Source organism: Passer domesticus, chromosome 4 (genome assembly GCF_036417665.1).
Source record: "Passer domesticus isolate bPasDom1 chromosome 4, bPasDom1.hap1, whole genome shotgun sequence".
Lineage (NCBI taxonomy): Eukaryota > Metazoa > Chordata > Aves > Passeriformes > Passeridae > Passer > Passer domesticus.
In genome coordinates, this window is record NC_087477.1 from 14,993,891 (window position 1) to 15,015,390 (window position 21,500).

Consider the following 21,500-nt stretch of genomic DNA (forward strand, 5'->3'; position numbering starts at 1 on the left):
TATTAGGAGATCATGGCTTACACTTTCCTCATTCCTTTCTTCTGAGTAAGACCTTCTTTTGCAAATAGACAAGGGAGGGAGAGAAGAAAAGGAAGTCAAGCAAGTGCTTCACTGCCTCCCAATATGCTAATGTTCCCAGAATATTTGTTTGGGGTTAGTTTGAGCCAAACTAACAAATGGTTTTGCTTGACCAGGACCAAGGTCTTATTTTAACTTGTAGCTGGGCTGACACAGAGCCTTTGATCTCCTTCTTCAGACCACTCAGAGCTGTCTATTTGCAGCACTGTCAAAAACAGCCAGGCTGCATAGTTTAACCCTTGGAGCAGAGGAAGGTCAGGCAGCACCTCAGCAACATTGACACATCCAGGTTAGTCCAGCATAAATTGAATGCTTTGGTATATACAGGTGGAGCTTGCTTGTGCACAAAACACCCTCTCCTTCCACTTCCTAAGTTCAAGCCAGCACAAAAGCCCAACTTTTGTGCTGCAGGAGAGCAGCCTTGCACTGGCAGGCAGAGGCATCATTTCTAACTCTGCCCATCTCTGCCGTCTCCACCTCTGCACTACCTTACTCCTTTTCTGTGAGTTGGCCTTACAGTGCTTGTTACTGCTCCACCTCAGATGTACTTGTCAGGTGGCTTCACCAAGACCATACCAACTGTACTTCTGCTTTCCCTGCTTTTCAGAGGCACCCAGCCCTGGCCCAGAATCTTGACATATTTCCTCCACACCCAGACTCATGGCAGGTCCTCACTGTCTCCTGCTGAAACCAAGAGCCCATTAAAAACTTCTTCAGTCCTCCCAGCCGGGCTTGGTCCTCTCACTCACCACATTCCTGGAGTACATCTTAAAAACCCCAGGGATTTGCACACAGACACAGCCACAGGGGAAACAAAGAACAAACAAACATCAGGATGCAGTAGGCTGCAAAGTGCCCAGGTAAACCCAAATGTGAGTGCAGTGATCTACCTGTATCTCCCTGCATCTCCAAGAGAGAACAAGAACTTCACGACATGTTGACAGTATCTGTTAGTAAGAGCACTGGCCCCTTCTGCAGCTATGCTGTGTACTTGTTTCCCAGTGGGTATCTGTTAAGCACTTACACTGGAGGTGAGCAGAGCTGCCGGATCTTGCTGTCTCTTACAATGGTGAGACATCAGTGAGTTCACAGGAGGTGATGGCACCAGATCCACAGCTGCTCAGCAGCATTTTCAGGAGTCTTCAGCATGGGCCCAGTTCTGCCCTGTGGAGATCAATGGGGAAACACCACAATTAGTGACTTCAGAGAGTGTTCCTGGCCTTGGAAAACCAAGTGTAGATTTCAGTAGGACTCCTGCTGTCCTCCGTGAAACTTGGAGCAAACGATGTGGTTACGCTGCACCTGTATTTCACCTTAAAGGATCCCAAACTATTTATAGCCACTTGCGTTGCACTTTGAGGTGTGTTTGGGTGGGTAAGCAGCAAGGACAAAGGCAGGCACCTAAGTCGGCTCACTGCAAACAAAGATATCCTCACTAACGTGCAGAGCAGAGAGGACAAGCAGGCAGGTACCTGCGTACGCACACCTGGTGCCCTGTCCCCACCAAGCAGCCTGGAGAACTCTCACCTCACAGCAGTTATTCTCTTGAGACCTTAGCCAAGTGAAAACACTCCCAAACACAAAACTCCGGGTCAAACAAAATGTTATCTTTCGTTCAGAGCAAATAATTCTGTGATTGACTTTTTCTTTTTTTTTTCATTTTACAGGAAATTAAAAATAACAACATTTCAATCCTCATCATTCTAAAAATAATTACAAAATTTTGTATTGAAAAGACTGAAATTAGACCTTACTGCAAGATTTCTTTTTCCCTGGACTAACTTTACAGATGTTCTAGACAGTCATTGTGATCAGATGAAAGAAAAGCCGCATGCTCCCCAAAAACCTCTCACCTGTAATCTCAGTCAGACCAGCAGCCACTGGTACTTTACTAAAGCCAGGTACTTTACCAATAACCCTCACTGCTGATCCTAGGGCAGAATTTCCCCTGCAGTCTCCCCATGCAAGATTATGTGTTAATCATAATCAAAGAAAAACAACGCAAACATTACACTGCTGTCCTTTACCTGTAAAACAAACACAGAAGCCTTCAGATCACACCCATTGTTTCACATAGCTGAACCTTCTCACGTGAGCTTCACTGTCTCCCTCAGCTGCATGCACTGACAGCAGGGAGGTCACTTGGGGTCCTCACTGCTGACCCTGAGCAGCACAGCAGCACAGCACACTGGCTGTGCTCCCTGCAGGCCTTGTGCCTGCCATGCCACACCTGACTACATTCCTAGTTTGGTGCCATGTCCCAAAATTAGAAAAGAAGAGAAAACCCAAATGGTACTTCTAATATTGTACAGCAAAGGGAAAACCAAACAAGAAGACCCCAAGCCATTCCCTCTCCATCACAGACCATCAAGAGTGGTATCCAACCACCTCCGAAATCCCTCTACCTTCAACGTCCAAACAGCTGCTCTTGCAGCAAGGGCCTTTCTGAAAGGTGCTCTGGATCTCAGACATGCTTCAATATGACAATGGAAAGAGACTTTTTTTTTAAATTTATGCTAAAGGACTAGGAAAAGCAGAAGAGGAAAAGTCACTCCTAGGTTAACCAAAGCAAAGTGAAACAGTCAGGGCAGCTAGTGCACAGTATGTGCCATTGATTCTCAGGGTTTCCACGGTTTGTTCCTCCTCTTCTGCTAGAAAATGGTGTCCACACAGAATTTGAGGCCTCTGGATATTTGCTCAGGATTTCTAGATGTCCTACAGGTGAGTCAGGGCACTAGGTTCTTCAGAAATCACAGCCATGTCTCTAACACACACACACAAACCATCAGCCCAACTATCAGTTTCTGAGTCACTGTGAGAGACAGTACCTGTTTTATTTACGTGGCTCTCATTTGAGTGCTGGAGTCCCTTAGAAGCACAGTTCTGAGGCCAAAAGAGAAGCCCAGGATCCTGCCCCTAATGGTGCCTGAAAGGAAAGGGAACGGCACAGCACCAGTACAGAGCACTGGACCAAAGGGCCCACACCATTCAGCCTCTGCCATTGTGTGTCTCAGGATCACCTGTACTTTGATCTTGGCAGTCGGTGCCTTTTTCTGGAGTTCTCCTTTCAGTGGCTCTTTGATTTTAAAGCCATGCATATCCCAAGCCAATCCGTACTAAAAATAGGATTCCTTACTAAGAATGGCACTGGCATTAATCACTTTGTGCTCCGTTCTCATCTCATGCTGCGTTGCCACGCCTCCGGCTGGAGGAGTGTGCTGCAGTAATCATCCACAACTATGTGCTTCTGTGAGCAAGTTTTGAACCTTTGCCATCCTTTGGAAGCTCCCACCGTTTTTTCTTTCATGTGCTAATATAGTTCAGTGGCTTATCTCCTTTCGAATCCTTGGGGCACACCTCTTTCAGACGGTACACTGACAACCCAACCAAGTGGGAAAAACACACAGGAGATAGAGCAGTCCCCTTCCTCCCCCTTGCAGCTCGAGCCAAAATGCAGCTCTCAGCTGAAAGGGATGCTGTTCTTACTTGCATCCAGGAGGAAACAATTTGCTCTACTGGGAAGCTACTGCATCCTTTGGCTTGGACCATCAGCTACACCCCTGCAAGTGCTCGTCAGTTACTATCAAGGAGGCTTTCAGGCTTTTCTAGTGGGAGGGACACTTTTCCAGCTCAGTTTCACCAGATGCTAAGCAGATGCAGGGTATCACTCCTCTTCAGTATGTCTGGAAAGCGTTCGAGCGGTGGGACACATCCCTGGCCAGGTGTAGTTTCATACTCAACCTCTCTACATGGGTGTTTGAGGGCTCTTTTCAGCTTTCTTTTGCATTTTGCACATCACTCTCAAATGCAAGAACCAGTTTCCTCCTGGTCATCCATGGCAGAGGTGCAGCCAGTGCCAGAGCTGACTGTCACTTACTTGCTGTGATAAGGGGTTAAATACATACAGGTAAACCTGGGCGTATGTTCATAATGCAGGTGGCAGTGATACTTTAAAGGAGGCACCTTTCTTTGTTCCCTTAATGATTCATTCATTGGGAGTGTGGGAATTAACCTATATAAATTTTTGCTACTAAGTAGATACACCTAGATCCTGAAATAGTGGATGGGTGAGAACCAGTTGCAGAGCCTCTACACATTGTCCTGGTAGCACAGAGAGAAACAAACCCACAGCAGTAGGCTAGGAATAGATGACTGCATGGCATTTCTCAGAGCAAATTCCCTTTACCTCCCATTTTCCAGTGACTCACCAAAAATCCCACAGGGCTGCAGGAGACATCCCTGAGAAAGGCCAGAGCTGACTGAGATCTTCACCTGGGCTCTCTCTTCTGGGGGCTAAACTCTGCCAGCTGGCCCTTTCTAAGGAATATGGCTCAGACTAGTAGGCAGCCACACTTGGGTCGCAGCAGCGCCGGGAGGAAGGATTGCATCAGGAAGACAATATGAACAGGGAGGTCGGCTTCCCAAGCCTGGCTCAGTGCCTCCTTTGTACACTGCAGCTCACACCTCGTCTGCTGGGAGGTGGAGAAGAAACAGTACTGCATTGAAGGCATGTCACTAACAGAGAATTTGGCTCTCACCCGGCCAAAGGAGGATAGAGACCTTTCTGGGAGGCTGTGCAGAGCAGGGCCAAATCTCCAGACTAACTCCTGTACTCCTAGTATTTTCTGATTCTGTTGGAAAAACCTTTAAGGCCGAATAGTTGATCAGCCTAATACTGCTTGAAGGGGACAGACTAGTGCTGGTTTCTGCACTGGCAGTTATAAATTCCAGGAGCACCATGGAGCCATGCTGGCTGACAGAAGCACAAGGCAATGGTCATTGCCCTGCTGCTGGTTTCCTACAGCTTTGAAAAGAGGTCACAAAGCACTCCTGTTGCAGGTCTTGGTTGCTCAACCTCTTCAAGAAAGGCTCTACGGGGAGAAGTAATGCCTCAGACACTGCAAGACACTGCCTACACCTTGCTGGAACCTCCAGCCAACATCTCTCACCACAACAGCCAAGAGCACACAGCTTTGGATAAAATAGCTCAGAGAGCACTATCCTGGAGGAGACAGTAAAGAGATCCTGGAGAAGCATCATCATCCTATGCAGTTGAGCCAGAACATGAGAGCAGTGCTATTACACTAGCAGGACTCTCAATGGCCACAAATTAATCATGGCAGTTAGAAATGTGCAAACAGACCTGAGGCTCACGGGATATCCTGCAAGTGTCAGGCCTTTGTGCCAGGGATGAATTCCCCACTCAGCTGTGCTGATTCTCTGAGAGAGCACAGCACACTTCACAGATCTGACAGAGGTGCTGAGAAAAAGGATGGTGAAAAGTGTGAAGTACCACCAACCTTCTTAGGGAAGGGAAAGCAGAAGGCCGGGGTTCCCAAGGAAACAGAGCTTAGAAAGGCACACGTATTGGGGGGAACAGCTATTCACACACACAGTGCCCACAGAGAGACACAGCAAGGAAGAACAAGAGGTACCTGGAGGCTACCCTCTAAGCAAGCTGAAGCCTTCCCAGCAGAGCAGCCCAGAAAAAACCACCTGCAGCACATCTTTCATGCCCAGCACCCCCGTGCTCAGTGCTCCCGGCGGCACAGCCAGGCTCTGTGCTGCAGTGAGCCATGCGAGCGCGGCGCTGCAGCCGAGGGCTGCGAGCGAGCGCACTCTGGGAGGCCAGGCAGACACGCCACGCCAGGTCATGCAGAAGGTGTGTGGGCACAGCAGCCCAATGCAAAGTACTCTCTTGTGTGGCATATCCTGTTTCTCCCCAAGACATGTACAAGCCACGCTCAGCCGTGCTCGTGGGTGATACCATCTGTTTAATCACTGTTCTCTGTGCTACAAAGCCATCCCAGATGCTTTGCATTGGAGAGAGCTTTTCCAGCAGTCATTAACGAGGTAGGGGGGTGAAGAAGGAATTGTCAGGCTTCTTTTTGCATAGGTCGTGGCTTTAGTTAAGAGCCTCCCCTCAAGCCCTGCTTCCTGCTCCCCTCTCCCCTGGTAACTGTGAGCCTCCTCGCACTTCACTTTGGGAGCTACTGCACAGGAATATTTCATAAACAGGCCTGAGGGTTTGTCTGCTGCCTGTCCTACTTCCTTCAGAGCACACGAGATCAGCTGGGCTGGAATGTCAGCCCATATCCTGCTCCCGTGCTGCCTGGATGAGAGATGGAAACTTTGCTGCTGCTGACTTCTCACTCATGGTCTCTGGCTCCCAGCTTAAGCCACGCTACAGCTGGCAGACAGACCTCCCGAATCATGACACTGACTCAAAATTAGGAGAGGAAATAAAGTTAAGTCTTGCTATTTTCTTGAGTCTTTATAATAATATTTAGATCATACACTGAACTCTATCGCCTCCATCCCTTCTGGTCCTAGGGGCCACAAATGCCCTTGCTCCAAAGGAGTACATGAAACCAGGCTCCCAGGCCATGTCTCCACACCAGAAGCCAGTCCTTTGTGTACATAAACATCTCCAGGGACTGGCCCCTGAAGGGAGCGCCTCACAGTACGAGGCAACTGTACACACTCAGACCTGATGTGCACAAGTATAAGTAAAAAAACCCAAAACCTAAAGCTCCCACAAAGCTTCACACCAAAACACTGTTCATATAAAACACCAAAAGCTACAACTGTTTCCTCACTGAAGCACCATGGCTGACATAAAGGTTCACAGTAAAGTCATGAGCACTGATAACCCTGCACAAAGCAGTCGGTCAGAGACAGCCCTTCTGAAAGGCTGGAGTGCTTTCCATAAAATTATCTGCAGCATCAGCTGTTAATCATCACAGACCAATTGATCTAATCTTCTACTAAACAAGGGCCTGGCTCATCCTTGTTTTGATAGATGCTAGTCTGTGATAGTCCTACAGTTAAGGCAGTATGGCTTGACAGCACTTTTGTACTGTTTCACTTATCACTGCATGCTGTCCTCAACTTCGGAGCCCAGGGAAAGGTTAACCTTCTCTGCTTTTGCCAGGTAACAGCTGCTCTACTTTCACGATGGCCAGATCACCCAGGTTTTGGTGAGGTAAGTGGATGTCCTTGCAGGAGCTCTTGTGGGAGGAGCTTTGGAAAACCAGTTAGGACAGGTCCCGCCAGCCCTGGGAGCATTCCTGCTCCCATGCTGATGCAACTGGATCCAATCTCCTGTCGGACCAGCTGGCTGCTTTCCAAAGAGCTCCCTCCAGACTGGCTTGCACACCGAGCCCAGGGGATGGCTGTGAGGAAATCGGAGCGAGGGGACAAGAGGCTTTCAGCCTTCATTAAAGGTGGGAACACTTGATGAAGATCATGTTATTATTAGTTGGCTCCTCCCAAGAAAACACAAGCTGCCTTGCTCTGCTGTGAGTTTACCATTCTGTGGAGCATCTCCCCAGCAGCAGCAAGGCCGTGGATGTTGAATCATAGTGTTGAACTGTAGTGCAATCACTTGGGATGTCTGAGTGGGATTCATTTAGAGACTCTTGTGCAACACTGGCGTGAGACGGAAAAGCACAGAGTTATTTCAGTGGCAACACTCACCCTACTCCCACTCAGGATTCAGTGTGCAACAGCTTTATGTCACATGCTCTGCACCAGAGCAGGCACTGAAACACATCCTGAAGATCAAACAGCCTAACAGTGAACACTGTTTAAGTACATTCAGAACCAGATAAAACCAGAAACAAGGTTTTAGCAGAGACAAAGATGCAAATTCAAGCCATGTGTTCAAACAACATTCTCGATGCACTGACAAGGCCTCAGCTACCTATGGATGCCTTCTGAATGAAAGGTCCTTTTGGCACAAGCCAAGATCACCTCAACAGGAAGAATTATGAAATGCTTTATTCATGTCTTAAAGCAGAATTTTTCCGACCCCAGCAAAAAGATGGGATCCTCTGAACATGCTGTTTTCCTTGAGTTCTCACTAAATCCATGACAAAATTCAGGCTGATGTTCCTAGGACCCAGGTGAGATAGGACTGATGATGACCCCACCACCACTGTTGCACCCCTGTACCAACTTCTCCTGTGATAGTTTTGCTAACAGACACACATTGTTGAGTCTTGCACTGCTTGCTCATTAGCATTGCAGTAAGTGATTTATGTAAATCGTGTCAGCCCAGGGAAAAAACAGTTCAATTCCAGTCTGCATTGCTGGGATGGACATAGAACAGACGAGAAGTGCTAATGTTCTTTTTTCTTAATAGAAAACCAAGGACCAAGCATAAGATCGGTCATTGGCTATCTTCCACTACAAGCAGAAATCCCTTCACATCTGCAGAAAGACCTTCCCAAATAGAAAATTCCACCAGCTATCTTTTTGCAGGTAGTGTCACCAAGCTTGCACCTAACAACAGCAGCTGCTGTGCACCTAATTAGAGGTCTGAAAACCAATAAGCATTTTTGTCTGTGGACATAATGTCTTCTTTCCAATCTTAACTTTACCTTTTAAAGGCATGGCTACATAGCTAACAGCACCATATCTTTCCTATCTGATGTCTCGTAACTGTATAGGACTGTAAATGTGGCCGAGAAAAATAAGTGTGCAGCCAAGCTAAGGGGATCCTTTTCTTCCTACTGCTGCAAAGGCAAGTTCCCAAAGGTCTGTGAATGGTTTCTGGCTTTATCCCTGACACAGCACACTGCACTGTATCAGTTTTCCCTCTAGTCTCTCCCCTGGAGCAGAAAGGGAAGAAAGGCTTCCTGCTGAGCCTGCAAAAGGCCCTGGAACTGGTATGCACTGGCACTACACATGCACTTAGCACAGGAGTCATTCCTTGCTACGCCTGTGGTAGGAGAGAAGTGGTTCAATTCCTGTCCTTATTCCGGTCCACTTTGCTTGACCCTGCTACCCTGTCCTTCCACCTCACACCTCTTTCCAGAGAAATCCCAACTGCTGCTGCTGTCTTTACCAGGCAACCTGCTATAGTGCTTCCCTGGAACGTCTCACAGGATCGACACACGTCACTACTGTGCATGTCTTTGAAAAGCTTTCATCATAAACGAGGGGGACCGAGACCTGACAGAACGTTTGTTGCCCTAAGCCCTGGTTTGGTTTTACTGTGCTCTGCTCCACCCAGGAGGTGTCTGCCTTTCATCCCCAACAGTAATCATCCCCAGGCATAAAGCAGGGAAGTGCCTTTTAACTGCAAGGAGCCAGATACGAAAGCAATGCAGACAAGTATCAATGGGAGCCACACTAACTCTGTACCTACCCCAATTACACTTGGAAGTTTCATTTGAAACTCTTCACCTGCATTTGCTATGTGCACCTCCAATAATTTCTTAGCATAAATGACACTAATTAGAAATGTGAGGGCAAACAACGCAAGAAAAGGACAGTCTTATGTGTAAAACCTGGGACGGCTACCAGGCCCAACCCCTGTTCAATCACCAACCATTCACATTACCATCCCAGCAGGGATGCAAGGAGAGGAAGGGAGACCTGTCAAGACATTGGCCTGTCTGAGATTTTGCTGAGATGCTATGACCCTGCACTGACAGGAGCTGTGGATGCTCTTATAGAGACATTTTAATATATATCCTCACTTTAAACTTCTAAAAGTAATTTCTATTTCCACTCTTTTTTTTAACTGGTTACCTGCAGCGCTGAAAATATTTCCTTTCCTAAGCAAAACAAATGTAACTAATGGCAGAACATCAGCAGCATTTTTTTATCCTCTGGAAGAACAGCAGGTTTCCAGCACCACCCATGAACCAATCCAGCCTCCAACTGCTGTCTGATGCCCACAAACAAATTCACTGCAGCAGTGTAAGGAAAAAACACACCCAAAGAAGGAAACTATTTTCCAAGATCTGGAACACAGCATCAAAAGGCAGGAACCCCAAGGCAGTTAGAAGCCATGACAGTGTTCTCTGACTTTGGGTGCATGGTGCTGGAATGAGGGTATCACATCTAGATTAAAACATATTGGAAATGCTGGATTAGATCAGACTCCCAGACTATTTAGCTTTGCTTCTTGTCCCAGTATGCAAAGAGAACAGACTGCATTATTTCAGTCAAAAAATGCTGAGCTGAGAATTGGCTATTTTTCTGAACCATATGCAAAAAGATATATTTTAATGACACAAAAAGCCTATAAATGAAAACTGGTTCTTTCTCAAAAAGGATGCACTGACAGTCCTTACTAGGAAAATGCATTTTGAAATAATTTTTCTACTTTGGACTTGGAATGTGCTACCTCTGAGGTCTTCTTTGGCTGAAGAAGGCACAAATCCTGCTTCCTTGGCTGTGGGCCTCTAGGGAAAGCAAACAATAGCTGTTTCCCTCTGACACTCACAGGCGTAGCTGTCTCAGCTGAGCGACTCCAGAGTCATGGACAAAGCCAGACCTGCAGCAAACGAGGATTACTGGCTCAGGAAAGGTGTAACCAGCAGAGGAACGATAGGTATGCACATCTTTACTCACAAAATGAGAAGGAAGCTAGGTTTGCTTATTAAGGACTGTCTGACCCTTCTGTACACTGATCTGTCCCATGTGAACAGAGTCCAACAGTGACAGCAAAAAGCAGCCCTTGCTCCTTGCCCATGCAAGCAGCATGCATTCAGCAGGCACCAAGGACACGCAGCCATGGCTCCCTGTCCAGGAATGCCTCAAGAGCCGGGTGAGTGCAGCACTGTTCTCTGAAGCACTGCAAGAAAACCCCTCCAAAGACAGACAAGCTTCTGTCCCAGTTCACAGCCTTGCTTTCAGGTGTGCTTGCTCAGGGAGTTTACTGAGGTATTAGCAGTGGTAGAAGTATATTGCAACAAAAACACCCCAAGTCTTTTAAGGGCTCAAACCTTTACACCAGTTTTTGGAAAGGGCATCAAACAACTCAAATGTGGGTGAAGCCAACCACTGCACAGCTACCTGGGATCACTGACAGCACAAACGCCTTTACAGATGTCCACGTACACCTGAATTTACTGAAAAAAACTTCTTAAATTCAGATTAACATCTGCTACTGCTCTGAGGGAAAAGGGGCATACTGGGAGGTGGGCAGGAGGAGGGAATCCAAGTCCAGAAGCAGACAGGAAGCTCCCTGGTCATGGACAACTGCAGACACTCTAAAGCTCCATTAAGTGCACAATAGATAAAACCGCGATGAGCTATTGTTCTTTCTACAATAGTCACAGAGAACAAAATGTTCAGGAAAGACGAAGGAATTGTGCAAGAAGGCATGACCATCACATTATCCCTGGATACTGATCTGGATATCAAAAATCCCTTGCCAAATCAGCCCTGTGTGCAGAAAATTGTGCACATCAGGCTCCTCCCTCAGGTCCTACCTGAAGTAGCTACAAGTGAGGAGGACACAGATTCACTCCTCTCAAAGTAGCATTGCCAGTGGAAGGCCAAGAAAAATCTGGAAGCATAACTTAGAAGATGTTAGAGACCAAGAATCCAGGCATGCTCAGTGAAACCAAGGTAACTCCATGGTGAGGGGAGAAGGTCAAAAGCCAGATGATGTACATCCTGAAGAGCCAATCTGGCTGTGCAGGATCAACAGTAAAAATTATCTTTGCCCTTGCCTTGCAGCAAATCAGATTTTCTTGTCACACAAGCACAGCATCCTTGGACAGCAAGAGACTTCCAGACACACAGCTCCACCCACCTATTATGGGTTCTTTTAAGCAACCATCCCACTGGACACTGTAGGTCTAGATGGTGCTTGTGCATCACACTTCTGTTCAGAAGCTTGGAGCAGGCTGTTATTAGCCAGGGCCATAGTAGAAAAAAAACACATGACTGCTTGCCAGAACTTGTAATTGATTAAAGCATAATGAAGGGAATTTTTACTTTCTTACATACGTTGGTTCTGCACTTATAATTACCTATGCCATTCATGGACAGGGAGATTTGCCCTCAGTTCCCTGCACTTAGTTTCCCAAACACAGAAAACAGTCCCGAGTGCTCAGCAAGCCACCACAGGGAACACTGGCAGCTCCCTGTCCTGCATGAGACAGCATCATCTCTCAGGCACAGCAAAGCTCTCCTAGCAAGAGCTGCAGCAGTGCTGGATGCGACTGACCAGGAGCAAAGCATAAAGAAAAACCCTGCAGTAGAGTTGCTGGCTGCACAACCTCTCAGAAAATCTGGCTGTAACCTAAATCCTCAGAGAGGACAAAGTCTTCTATGAAGTCTGCCCTCCACTGTTGCCTCTCCTGTTCCCAACTCCGTATTTCAGAAAATACTTTCCAGCCCACTCTGTAATCAGGGTATTAAAAGTACACAACAGATGGAATCTAGAACTTACAGGGGTAGCTTCACTCCTGTCAGGCTTAGAAGCTGGGGGGGGAAAGAGGGAGAACAGTCCTGTTTCCCACACTAGCATGGGTTTAGCTCAACAAGTAAAAAACTTGTTACTTCCCCCAAAAGGCAGACTACAGAGAGAAAAGTTTCTGGAAAAGAGTCTAATGGCTTTTAAAAGGGAGTTCGAATCCATCCCCAGTCTCACTAGGCCATGACTTGGTTACCACTGAGATCAAGCTTGTTTACTCCAAAGCAAAAATATCTTGGCAGGATTGACAGAAACAGCTCTTCTTGCCAGAGCTCGAACAGCAAATGTCTGTGGAAAAGCCACTTGGAGAAACGCTGTTTACTTTGGTAATGAAGCAAGTTCCCTGGAATGAAGTCTTGCAATCTTCCCAAGAGGTGTTGCAATACCTTACCTGTACCTCAGGTACATACCATACAGGCTCCTCTCAGAGCCTGAGAACTCCCTGGCGAGCTCAGGAGGCCAAGGCATCTCAGCAACACCAGGCAGGACTGCGCTCTAGTCCTACTGGATACACAACCTGCATCCTAACTAGAACTGATGGGCTGGGGTTTTTCTTCAGGCCTGCTTCAAGTTAAGTCCCAGCCATCAACACCTCTTGAAGATGCTTATGAAAAAAGGACCTCAAAACAATCTTCTCCATCCCCTTCTTTTTAACCGTATAAAGCCAAATTCACCTCCTTGAAACTTTGGGGTTTTTTTCAGGCAACTCTGAACTTAGACCCCAGCTCACTGCTACAAGTGCTTAGATGGGAGCATTAATACATAGTTGGACTAATAAATACCAAGGAAGAAAAGAAATTTCAAGCATACAGTGGAGGCCAAGGCTCCCTTTCTGCTTAGGGAGTAACTGGCCTGAGGCTATGCTGCTTTTCCTCATTTATTTAAGACCAGGTTTCAAGCTGCTGTCCAAATTCTCTGGCTGCAGAGAGATGAAAGGCTCTTGCCATTCAATATTCCAACTCTTGACTCAAGTGCAAAGGGCTCCATCTGCTCAAACCTCAGTTTGAAGTTTCGCTGCGAATGAGACGGCTGATTTAGCCTCGCCCTAATTCAGGAACCAGAAGATCCGTGGTAGCTGAATGAAATGGATTTCTTACCCAAACAGGTACTTGCATTTGTACATTTTGTTTACAAACAGTTTGCACTCTTGTAAGAGCACCAAGCCCATGCCTGACACACGGCTGCAGTTCTTCACAGCAGTGCTCCCAAGAGTTGAAATTCTTGCTTTGAGGAGAAACCAAGCTCTAATTTCAAGTGTTTACATGTACGCCTGAGAGCAAGAAAAAATCTTACATGATTAGGTTATGTAAAAAGTTTAATAATGAAATAAATAACTTTATGGCAACTTTAAATATTAAATACAGTAATAAATATTTACACATTTACAGGTTCAACTTGACAATTAATGGTGTTTCTCTGCTACCAGAAAAATTCTGCCCTGTTTATACAGAACACAATCACTCTTCCAAGAAGAAACTGAACTCAAATAATACTGTGCTCAAGACTGCATGGACAGTTAAGAAACCAAGGACACCTGGGTCAGAAGAGATTGAGGTAAGATGAGTTCTTCACACCTGAAGTCAGAGCACAAGAGACCACTATCTGCAAAGCATCAGTGACTGAATTAAATTCTTCAAAAGAACAGGTTCTTAGTCAAGTTTAAGTGATGGGAAGCCTTTTATATTTAAGCACTGCTTAAAGCAGCAACAAGAATTATCTGTTTAACAGAATAGCTTTGTGTTTAGAAGAAGAGATGGGTCCAGTCTTATCAGTTGTCTGGAGCATGGATTTTTTCCTTTAGATGCAAGGCTTCAGGTCTTGCATCCACTGTCCCGAGGAGACTAATTTTAACTCGGGCCAGCACACACGCAAATGGATAGCTCCACTCACACCACATGTCCTACAGAACTCGTAGGGATTACTTCCACACACACAGTAACAGAACCCAGATGTGGCTGACAAAGATCTGTCACCAACGCCCTGCCAAGTCACATCTACAGATGAAGCTCTTGAAACCAATATGGACAGGGAGCACAGTGACAACAGAATTAAGGTTTTCATCCACTGAGGTCTAGGGAGAGAAGCCGTCCCAACCTCTTTCCCTTTCTCACTTTTGTAGAGCGAAGGAAGCGAATTTCCTCCCCTCCATCCAGTGCTGAAAGCAGCAACACATTCTCCCCCCGGGAGCTAGAGCTGCCAAAGGAGACTTGCTAAGAGAACAAAGTCCATCCACACAACAGCTGAGACAGGAGCTCTAGGACAGAGAGAGAAGGCTCAGCAGCAGCAGTTTTCAGCAGGTGTTGACAACAGGTACTGTCCCCCAAGGAGCCAGCTCCTTCCACATCGTTGTGCCAAGATGCAGTGATAACTGGTCTCCTCAGCAAGCGATTCAGCAGCAAGTGGCCTGTTGACGTCTCCATGCAGCAGCCTCTCTCTTGATGAATCAGGGCTTGGTGGCAACAGCTCCAGCCCACAGTGTCCAGGTGGATGTGTCAGGCAGCCAGAGGTACCCCGCAGCTTGGCAAAGGCCACTTCAGAATTGCTCTGTAACGGGCAGACCAGGCACATTAATCACCATCCGAGACACAAGCACCCTGTGCCAGCACCACGGCAAACCACCGAGCAAGGCACGTAGGTTAAGGCTGTGCACACACCTGAGGACACTGCCAGACACTCTTCAGCTTCAAGTAAGCTTTAAGCAAAACCCTCCAATTGTCACTGGACAAAGTTAGAAAATATCTAGAGCTGACATGTGGCAAAGCAAAACTCCACAGGTCTGCTGGATTTTTCAGGACCATCTTCCTCCTCAGCTTGTAGTACAACTCCTTTCCAATAATGGTCCTTGAATCTGCTGTCACTTACACCTGGCCTCAGAGAAGACCAACTTGCCTGCTCAGTAAAATCCACTAGATGACTCCCAGAAGCAATCCACATATGCCAAGGAGCTTTGGGCCTCAGTTGCTGTGACAGTATGAAACTTGACTGAGAGGCTACCTGTGGTGCTCACACAACTCGCAGCTTCCTTTTGGTCCACAGCTTCTGAGCACCAGAAACTTCCTGAACTCTCCTTGCAGGAAAGCCATGAAAATGCTCAGTACTTTTCCTCTAAAAGGTGATGATGCTGCAGCACCATCTTCCATGACTGAAGTCTACCATTGTTTCCTGCACTACATCTGCCTCTGTCCAGATATTCAGGACTTCCTCTTCACAGCTCCACTTATCTCAGTACAGCTTCCCATCCTCACTTGGTCGTTAACACAGCCAGAAATTTAAGAGCTGTTGAACAACTTGTACAACTCAAGGTGGTTTTGAGAAACCAGAAACCCAAGCCAGCTGCTCACGTGTAACCTATGTGTTTCAAGACACGTGGAGCATGAAAAGCAAACACTAGCTTTGCAAAACAAGCATGCAATTCCCATACAGCCTGGAAGGACTGAAAGGTGTTTCAAGTCAGCATTCATACCTGCTTTCTCCCCATTTATACACCAACATGGCCATTTCTGTTTTCTTGTCGGAGTTTTTTCCTTTCTTCTTTCTCGTCATACTGAGGACACTTTTTCCTGACCCTGTGAAATTATGGCACATTAGAGATAATTTTGAACCCTGATGAACATCCTGTTGTCATCAGCTTCCCCATCCTGTGCCGCATTTAGACTCATGTTCTTCAATTCCTCAAGCAACTCCTTGGCACTCCGGGGAGTTTCAAGCAAGACAGTTTTTAAGCATTCAGCATCAAGCAGCATCCGCTGATACAATCAGGGAACCCCTGAACTAGATGTCAACACTTGGGCCTCACAGAGATAGAGTTTGTTGGCTTAAATCAGACTAGGGAGCAAGATGAAGAGAGGTTATTGCTGGGACTGAGCAAAGGACCAGGAGACTTTCTGGGTGACAGATTTCCTAGTGGCTTTAGCTTCTAGCTGCAGAGACCACACTGTCCTCCTCTCCACAGCAGAGCCCTGCAGGCTTCAAATCTAGTCCCCATCTCTTGAATACATAATAAGGAAGCCCCTTACTGATTTCCCCAGCGTTTTTTAGTGACTATTCGAAGCAGCTTCTCCAGATGAGGGTACAGATTAGCATGCACCCACCTTATGAGAGTTCAGAACATCAAGCAAATGCACTTCATAAACTACCAATAATCATTTGCTCTTAGAGCACTACAGAACTGGTTATCTCTCCTAGCAGCAAGGAATGAGGCAGTGTCCACAGTACAAGTGATCATCCCAGCATTCTTCAAGCTTAGAGTTAAATATGAAGCAACACTGAAATGACAAAGTGTACCTTGTTTCCTGAATTGCAGGAAAAGGTACAGCACGTACCAATTCAGATGATGTGCTTCATCAAGATCTAAAATTAGACTGAACCTCGGAGTTACTATAATATCCAAGCCCTATGGTGCTGGAGCTGCAGTGACAGAACTGCAGGACTACTTCAATATTCAATTTGTTATATGGTTTGAAACACATACCCAGAAGAGCTCTTGGAATTTATTCTCACCAGGACTAGAGACTGACAACCCACCATACTGAACTACTGAACTACAGGAGCTAGTTCAGCTGAAATGGTGTTCCCTTCCTAATAACAGCAAGCAGAATTTGGGATCACCAACATTTCCTCCCCACTTGCTTCCCCTCCAAGCGTAGGCATTTAAGCCCAGCAACATCCATTAACAAATGGACTCTGGAGCACCATTCCCTACCCTCCACCTGTGCATGCAGCTGTTGGCTAATAGCGATGCATGAGGCTATCACACCCCTGCTGCAGGTTTCCCCCCAGGACTAGGAAAGGCAGTTCTGTGTCAGCATTAATGCTCATCCTGGGCTTCCTGCTGCTGTTCTGCAGCACTCTAACTACCCTGGCTGTAGCAAGAGCAGAAATGCTCCTGGTTGACAATATAAGGGTCACGGATCTTGCTTCTACCCTTCAGACATATCCAAGCTGGGATAAGAGCCCATCCTTTCCAGCTGCTTTTCACAAAGGTAATTCAGATGAGCCATGCACATTCTGTGGTTATTGGGCACAGGCCCCGCTCACACTTAAGGAAGTGAGACACCAAAGAGCATAATACTTACTGCACTATCACAATGATAAGTACAGTAATGAAGCTGACGCTCGAGAGCAGCACAGCTACCACTACCAGCACAGTCTTTGAGTAGTCTGCAACATCATTCTTCCTTTGAGTCTTCATGAACTGTTCACCACAGCGCTCACCAAAAAAATCCTGATGACACCTGCAAGTAAATATTAACACAAGTTCTTATCAGCTCTTGTGCTGTCTGGAGCCAAGGACACCCACACATACTCAGACCTGACTTAGACATCTTCCGAGTTTCCCATGAATCTCAAGGTGCTCACTTCGGAGCAGGTTCGTGAAATGCAGTCACTGCTCTAGCACAAGGTTTGTCAGCATTTCAACAAGTCGAGATTAGTTTGGGTGTGATGTTCCAGAAAGACACGCCTTTTCATTCTTTTGCTTTGAGTTTATGACCAACTGATGAGTTCAGTGGCTTGTTATGCATCTCAGATTCCATCATCACTTAATTTACATGGCAGAAAGATTCTCAGTCAAAATACGGCAGGAGATGGATCTATACCAAGTTGACACTGATTTTTTCCTCTGAGCCCTCATATGCCACTGGCTCATGGTAATGACACCTAAATCACAATCTACAAGTAACTTACTTGCAGGTCACCATCTGGAGGTGTTCTAGGTATATGCATTCTCCATGGATGCAAAAGTTTTTGTATTCCATTTCACAGGGAGTCCCTTTCTTCTTGTTTTTCCCTCTGTTTTTCTTCCTTCTTGATTTGCCAGCATTCTTCTCTCCCCCCCTCTTTGCTGGCTTGGGTTTAACCACAGGTTCAACTGAAAAAAGGACACGATGACTTGGTACAGAAGTGCTAGAAAGCACAATTCTGAGAAAATTGAATTGAAGAATTTGATGAGAACCAGGAGGACCATCACCGCAGGAGAATCTGTGACCGGGAAGCACAGGATGCAAGTGAGAATGCTGCTGGGCATCTCACACCCAGCACAAAGGCAGCAAGCTCAGCAGCTCACTGAAGCACTCCTCTGCTACGCTTCAGTCCTGTGCCATGCACACCAGAGGCAGCAGAAGCAGATGAGCCAAGAGCCAGCAAAGATGAAGAGCAGCAGAGATGCAGGACCCCAGCATTTCACAGCATAAGACACTTGAGAGCAACAGCACAGTTTCAAGCAAGGGCCTGTAAAGAACAGGGAGTTCATGCTGAGCCAAGCCATCCTCTAGTCTTACATGGGCTCAGGTACGAGGCTAATAGCTCCCTGTCTCTAAACTCTCCATTTGCATCAGTGATGAAAGGCACTGTAACTCGCTAGATAGTCCTGGGCACTTGCCGAGGCAAAGCAGCTTGCTATCCCGGTTGGCATACTTGTTTCTCCTAAACAACCTGCAGTGCTGTCTCCAGAAGGAGAGAGTTCCTTTCCAGTTCTCCTACTTTGTGAGAGATGCTGAGCACGGGGAAGGAGCGCAGGCAGGAGCCCGCAACAGTCAGGCTATTTATTCTGCCGCTTACTGCTGCCCCTCATTATCTCAATTAAGACAAACCTCTAGAAGAGTGTGGTTTAAAATCCTCATGACTTAGTAGCCCTTGGATTTAAGCAAGGGCAATCACGTTCCTTTCACTGAGGAGAACAAACCAGCCACTGACTGAGGGTCAGAAGCTCCAGAGCTGCCCCATGCAGCAATCCAAGCTCAAGAGCACCAGTTTGGACTAACTTGGTGCAGCAAAAACCCAGCCCGTGCACTGCTATCCCTAAAGCAGCCCTGACAGCACCACACTGCTGCCCAGGAGTAACAGTCACCCAGGGATTTAAATAGGCCCTAGGAAACAGCAGAGCTATTTACAGCAAGCTCCAGTTTGCTCTTGTGCTCTGAAGACCTAATGAAAATAATTTCTGGGTGATTAATATTTTACCCTCAGCTCTATGCATACAGGTAAGCACCACAATAGGGCACGACTGGATCTAACTACTTCCTAACCCTGTATTTCTGGTGCTGAGAGCCCATTCAAAGAAACAAGGTGTAGCTCACTGTTGTCTAGACAGCTGATGATTTTCACTTCTAGCGCAACAAGCCTGGCTTGAAGTTACTTAAAAGCAAAAATGCCTTCAGCAACCAGAAGTCTGATTAAAACCGTATGAGCTATATTAATATGTAAACTAAGCACACAGTTCCAGCAGCCAGGTTTCCTGTGCCTGGAAGTGTGAGCTCGCTGCTGACAGTCAAAAGCCCCTGTTCTGTCCTGTCTGACTTGATCGTGAGGTTCACGCTTTCATAACTGAGGCCGCTTCCCTTCCTCCCTCTCCCAGGCTCAGCTTGTCAGCTCGATCTCTGTGTCCCTGTCTGCAGGCTGCACGGCCAGGAAAGCCATCCACAGCTGAATCACAACAGCTTCAACGTTTACCCACAGATAAACCCCATGCCAAGCAGAAGAGCTGGTCTACAAACTAACCACCTTAGGTAACAGGTCTGGTTTCTGGGCAGTTAAGACAGCACTTCAGTCACCAAGCCAGTGGTTTGACAGGCTAAACTGCTCCATAACAGCGACAGGCGCGTTTCCCCCAGAGATCTTCACAGATAACTTCAGCAGAAGTCCACCAGTTCCCTCAAGTGACCACACAGAGCGCGGTCCCACTTAATTTAGGAGGTCCTTTAGTCACATTCAAGTTTCAGGGTGCTTCTGCAGGAAAATCAGTAGTCAGATCCACCCCGGAGGCAACAGGACCAGCCTACTCACACCTACTGAGGTTCAAATCGCTTGTAGATACCTGGCTTGTACTGCAACTACACTCAGCCCAGAACCAACAAAATGCTCCCATTCCCACAGTAAGGCTTAGATCTCCTCACAGCTCAGCAAGCGGGCAAATTACGATAAATACACACAACAGCTATTGACAGTGAAACATTGGCCTAAAGATGCCTAACGAACTTTCCTGTGGCCACTTGAGGGATTTAAGTGTCTGCTTTCCCAAGAAAATTTCAGCTGACTCCTACCCAAATAAGCCACCATCAGAAATCACCCAGAAAAATTCTTGCAGCAAAACAGACAGCTAGGCATAAAACAAACCTTCAGGGCCAAACAGCACCTAAATCTCTGCCGATGCTTCCACACTGAGCAGGTGGTCGCCACCTGACCACAGCCCTCCTGTGAGGTTTATCAGGAAATAAAGCTACGCACAGCCAGCTGCCGGCTGGCCTGCAGCTTCCACACACCCTGGGCACATTCACGCTCGGCTTCCACCCCTAACAGCTATTTCTAAAGCAGCAGCTTCAAGCACAAGCACGTTTTTGCTCCAAAATCGACGAGCCAAGCGTAGCAGCGTTTACAAGAAAGAAAACGCGTAAGTTTGGACTCGCAAGTTGCGAGATCGCAGCCCCGGCGCCGCCGGCTCACCTCGGATCAAGTCGTCCACGATGTACCGGTGGACGGGCGGCGCCTCCTCGTACTCCTCCTCATCCTCCTCGTAGTCAGGACCCGGCACGGGCTCGCCCTCACGGCTCCCGGGCTCCCGCTCCTCGTGCCGCTGCGGCTCCGTGGCGTTGGGCGAGGACCCGGCGGCCCAGCTCGCTTTGAGGGAGGGGAAAGGGCGCCGTGAGCGGGGGGCAGAGGGGGTCGCCGCCGAGCGCGGAGTCCCTCACTCGCCTCAGGGGCCCCTCAGCCGCCTCAGCGCCTTCCCGCCTACGCCCCCCCCACCAGGCGCGATTCCCCCTCAGGCGCGAGCGCGGGCTCCACCGAGTCCCCATGTCCGCCCTCCGTCCTCCCGTCCCGTCCCTCACGCACCTGCCAGCACGGCCAGCGCGGCCATCAGCAGCACGGCCCGCATCGTCCGAACCGGGGCGGGTGGCGACAGAGACACACAGAGGGGAACGGGGCAAGGAGTCGCCGTAGCACAACAGGTGCCGGCGGCGCGCAGCGCTCCATGAGGAGCCGCCTGCCTCCGCCGCCCGCTTTATGCTGGATCTGGGGGCGGAGACCGGGAGGGGCGTCAGAGAGGCGGAGCGGAGATCGTGGAATCCCAGAATCACAGAATGACGGAATCCCAGAAACGCATAATCTCCCGATGGTTTTTTTGTTGTTGTTGCAAAGGACATTGAATGCCACCTCATTCCACCCCCTTCTACTAGACCAGATTGCTCCAAGCCCCGTCCGACTA

The 21,500-nt window shown here is 47.7% G+C and overlaps 1 protein-coding gene and 2 long non-coding RNA genes across 4 annotated transcripts in view; 1 reads left to right on the top strand and 2 right to left on the bottom strand.

Moving 5' to 3' along the window:
• The window catches only part of LOC135298570 (uncharacterized), a 63,297-nt gene extending 52,228 nt beyond the window's left edge, over positions 1 to 11,069 (bottom strand). Inside the window, exons 1-5 of one of the 2 annotated variants that reach the window (XR_010360559.1) lie at positions 8,883 to 11,069; positions 4,287 to 4,535; positions 3,099 to 3,194; positions 2,907 to 3,004; positions 1,103 to 1,242 (exon numbers count right to left, since the gene is read on the bottom strand). This is a non-coding gene — a long non-coding RNA (uncharacterized LOC135298570). The remainder of the gene's footprint in view (positions 1 to 1,102; positions 1,243 to 2,906; positions 3,005 to 3,098; positions 3,195 to 4,286; positions 4,536 to 8,882) is intronic. The other variant, XR_010360558.1, reaches the window with a different exon arrangement.
• On the top strand, positions 10,318 to 13,819 carry LOC135298571 (uncharacterized). Its single transcript, XR_010360560.1, has 4 exons — positions 10,318 to 10,426; positions 10,524 to 10,642; positions 13,227 to 13,406; positions 13,690 to 13,819. It is a non-coding gene; the product is annotated as an uncharacterized LOC135298571 (long non-coding RNA).
• AREG (amphiregulin) lies at positions 13,599 to 21,305 on the bottom strand. The gene is made up of 6 exons (XM_064416294.1): positions 21,128 to 21,305; positions 20,741 to 20,914; positions 17,987 to 18,170; positions 17,377 to 17,535; positions 15,765 to 15,867; positions 13,599 to 14,845 (listed from the first exon to the last, which is right to left on the bottom strand). The coding sequence occupies exons 1-5, from the start codon at positions 21,168 to 21,170 to the stop codon at positions 15,780 to 15,782; spliced, it is 648 nt and encodes a 215-aa protein (XP_064272364.1). The 5' UTR covers positions 21,171 to 21,305; the 3' UTR covers positions 13,599 to 14,845; positions 15,765 to 15,779.
• Between the last annotated feature and the right edge of the window lie 195 nt (positions 21,306 to 21,500).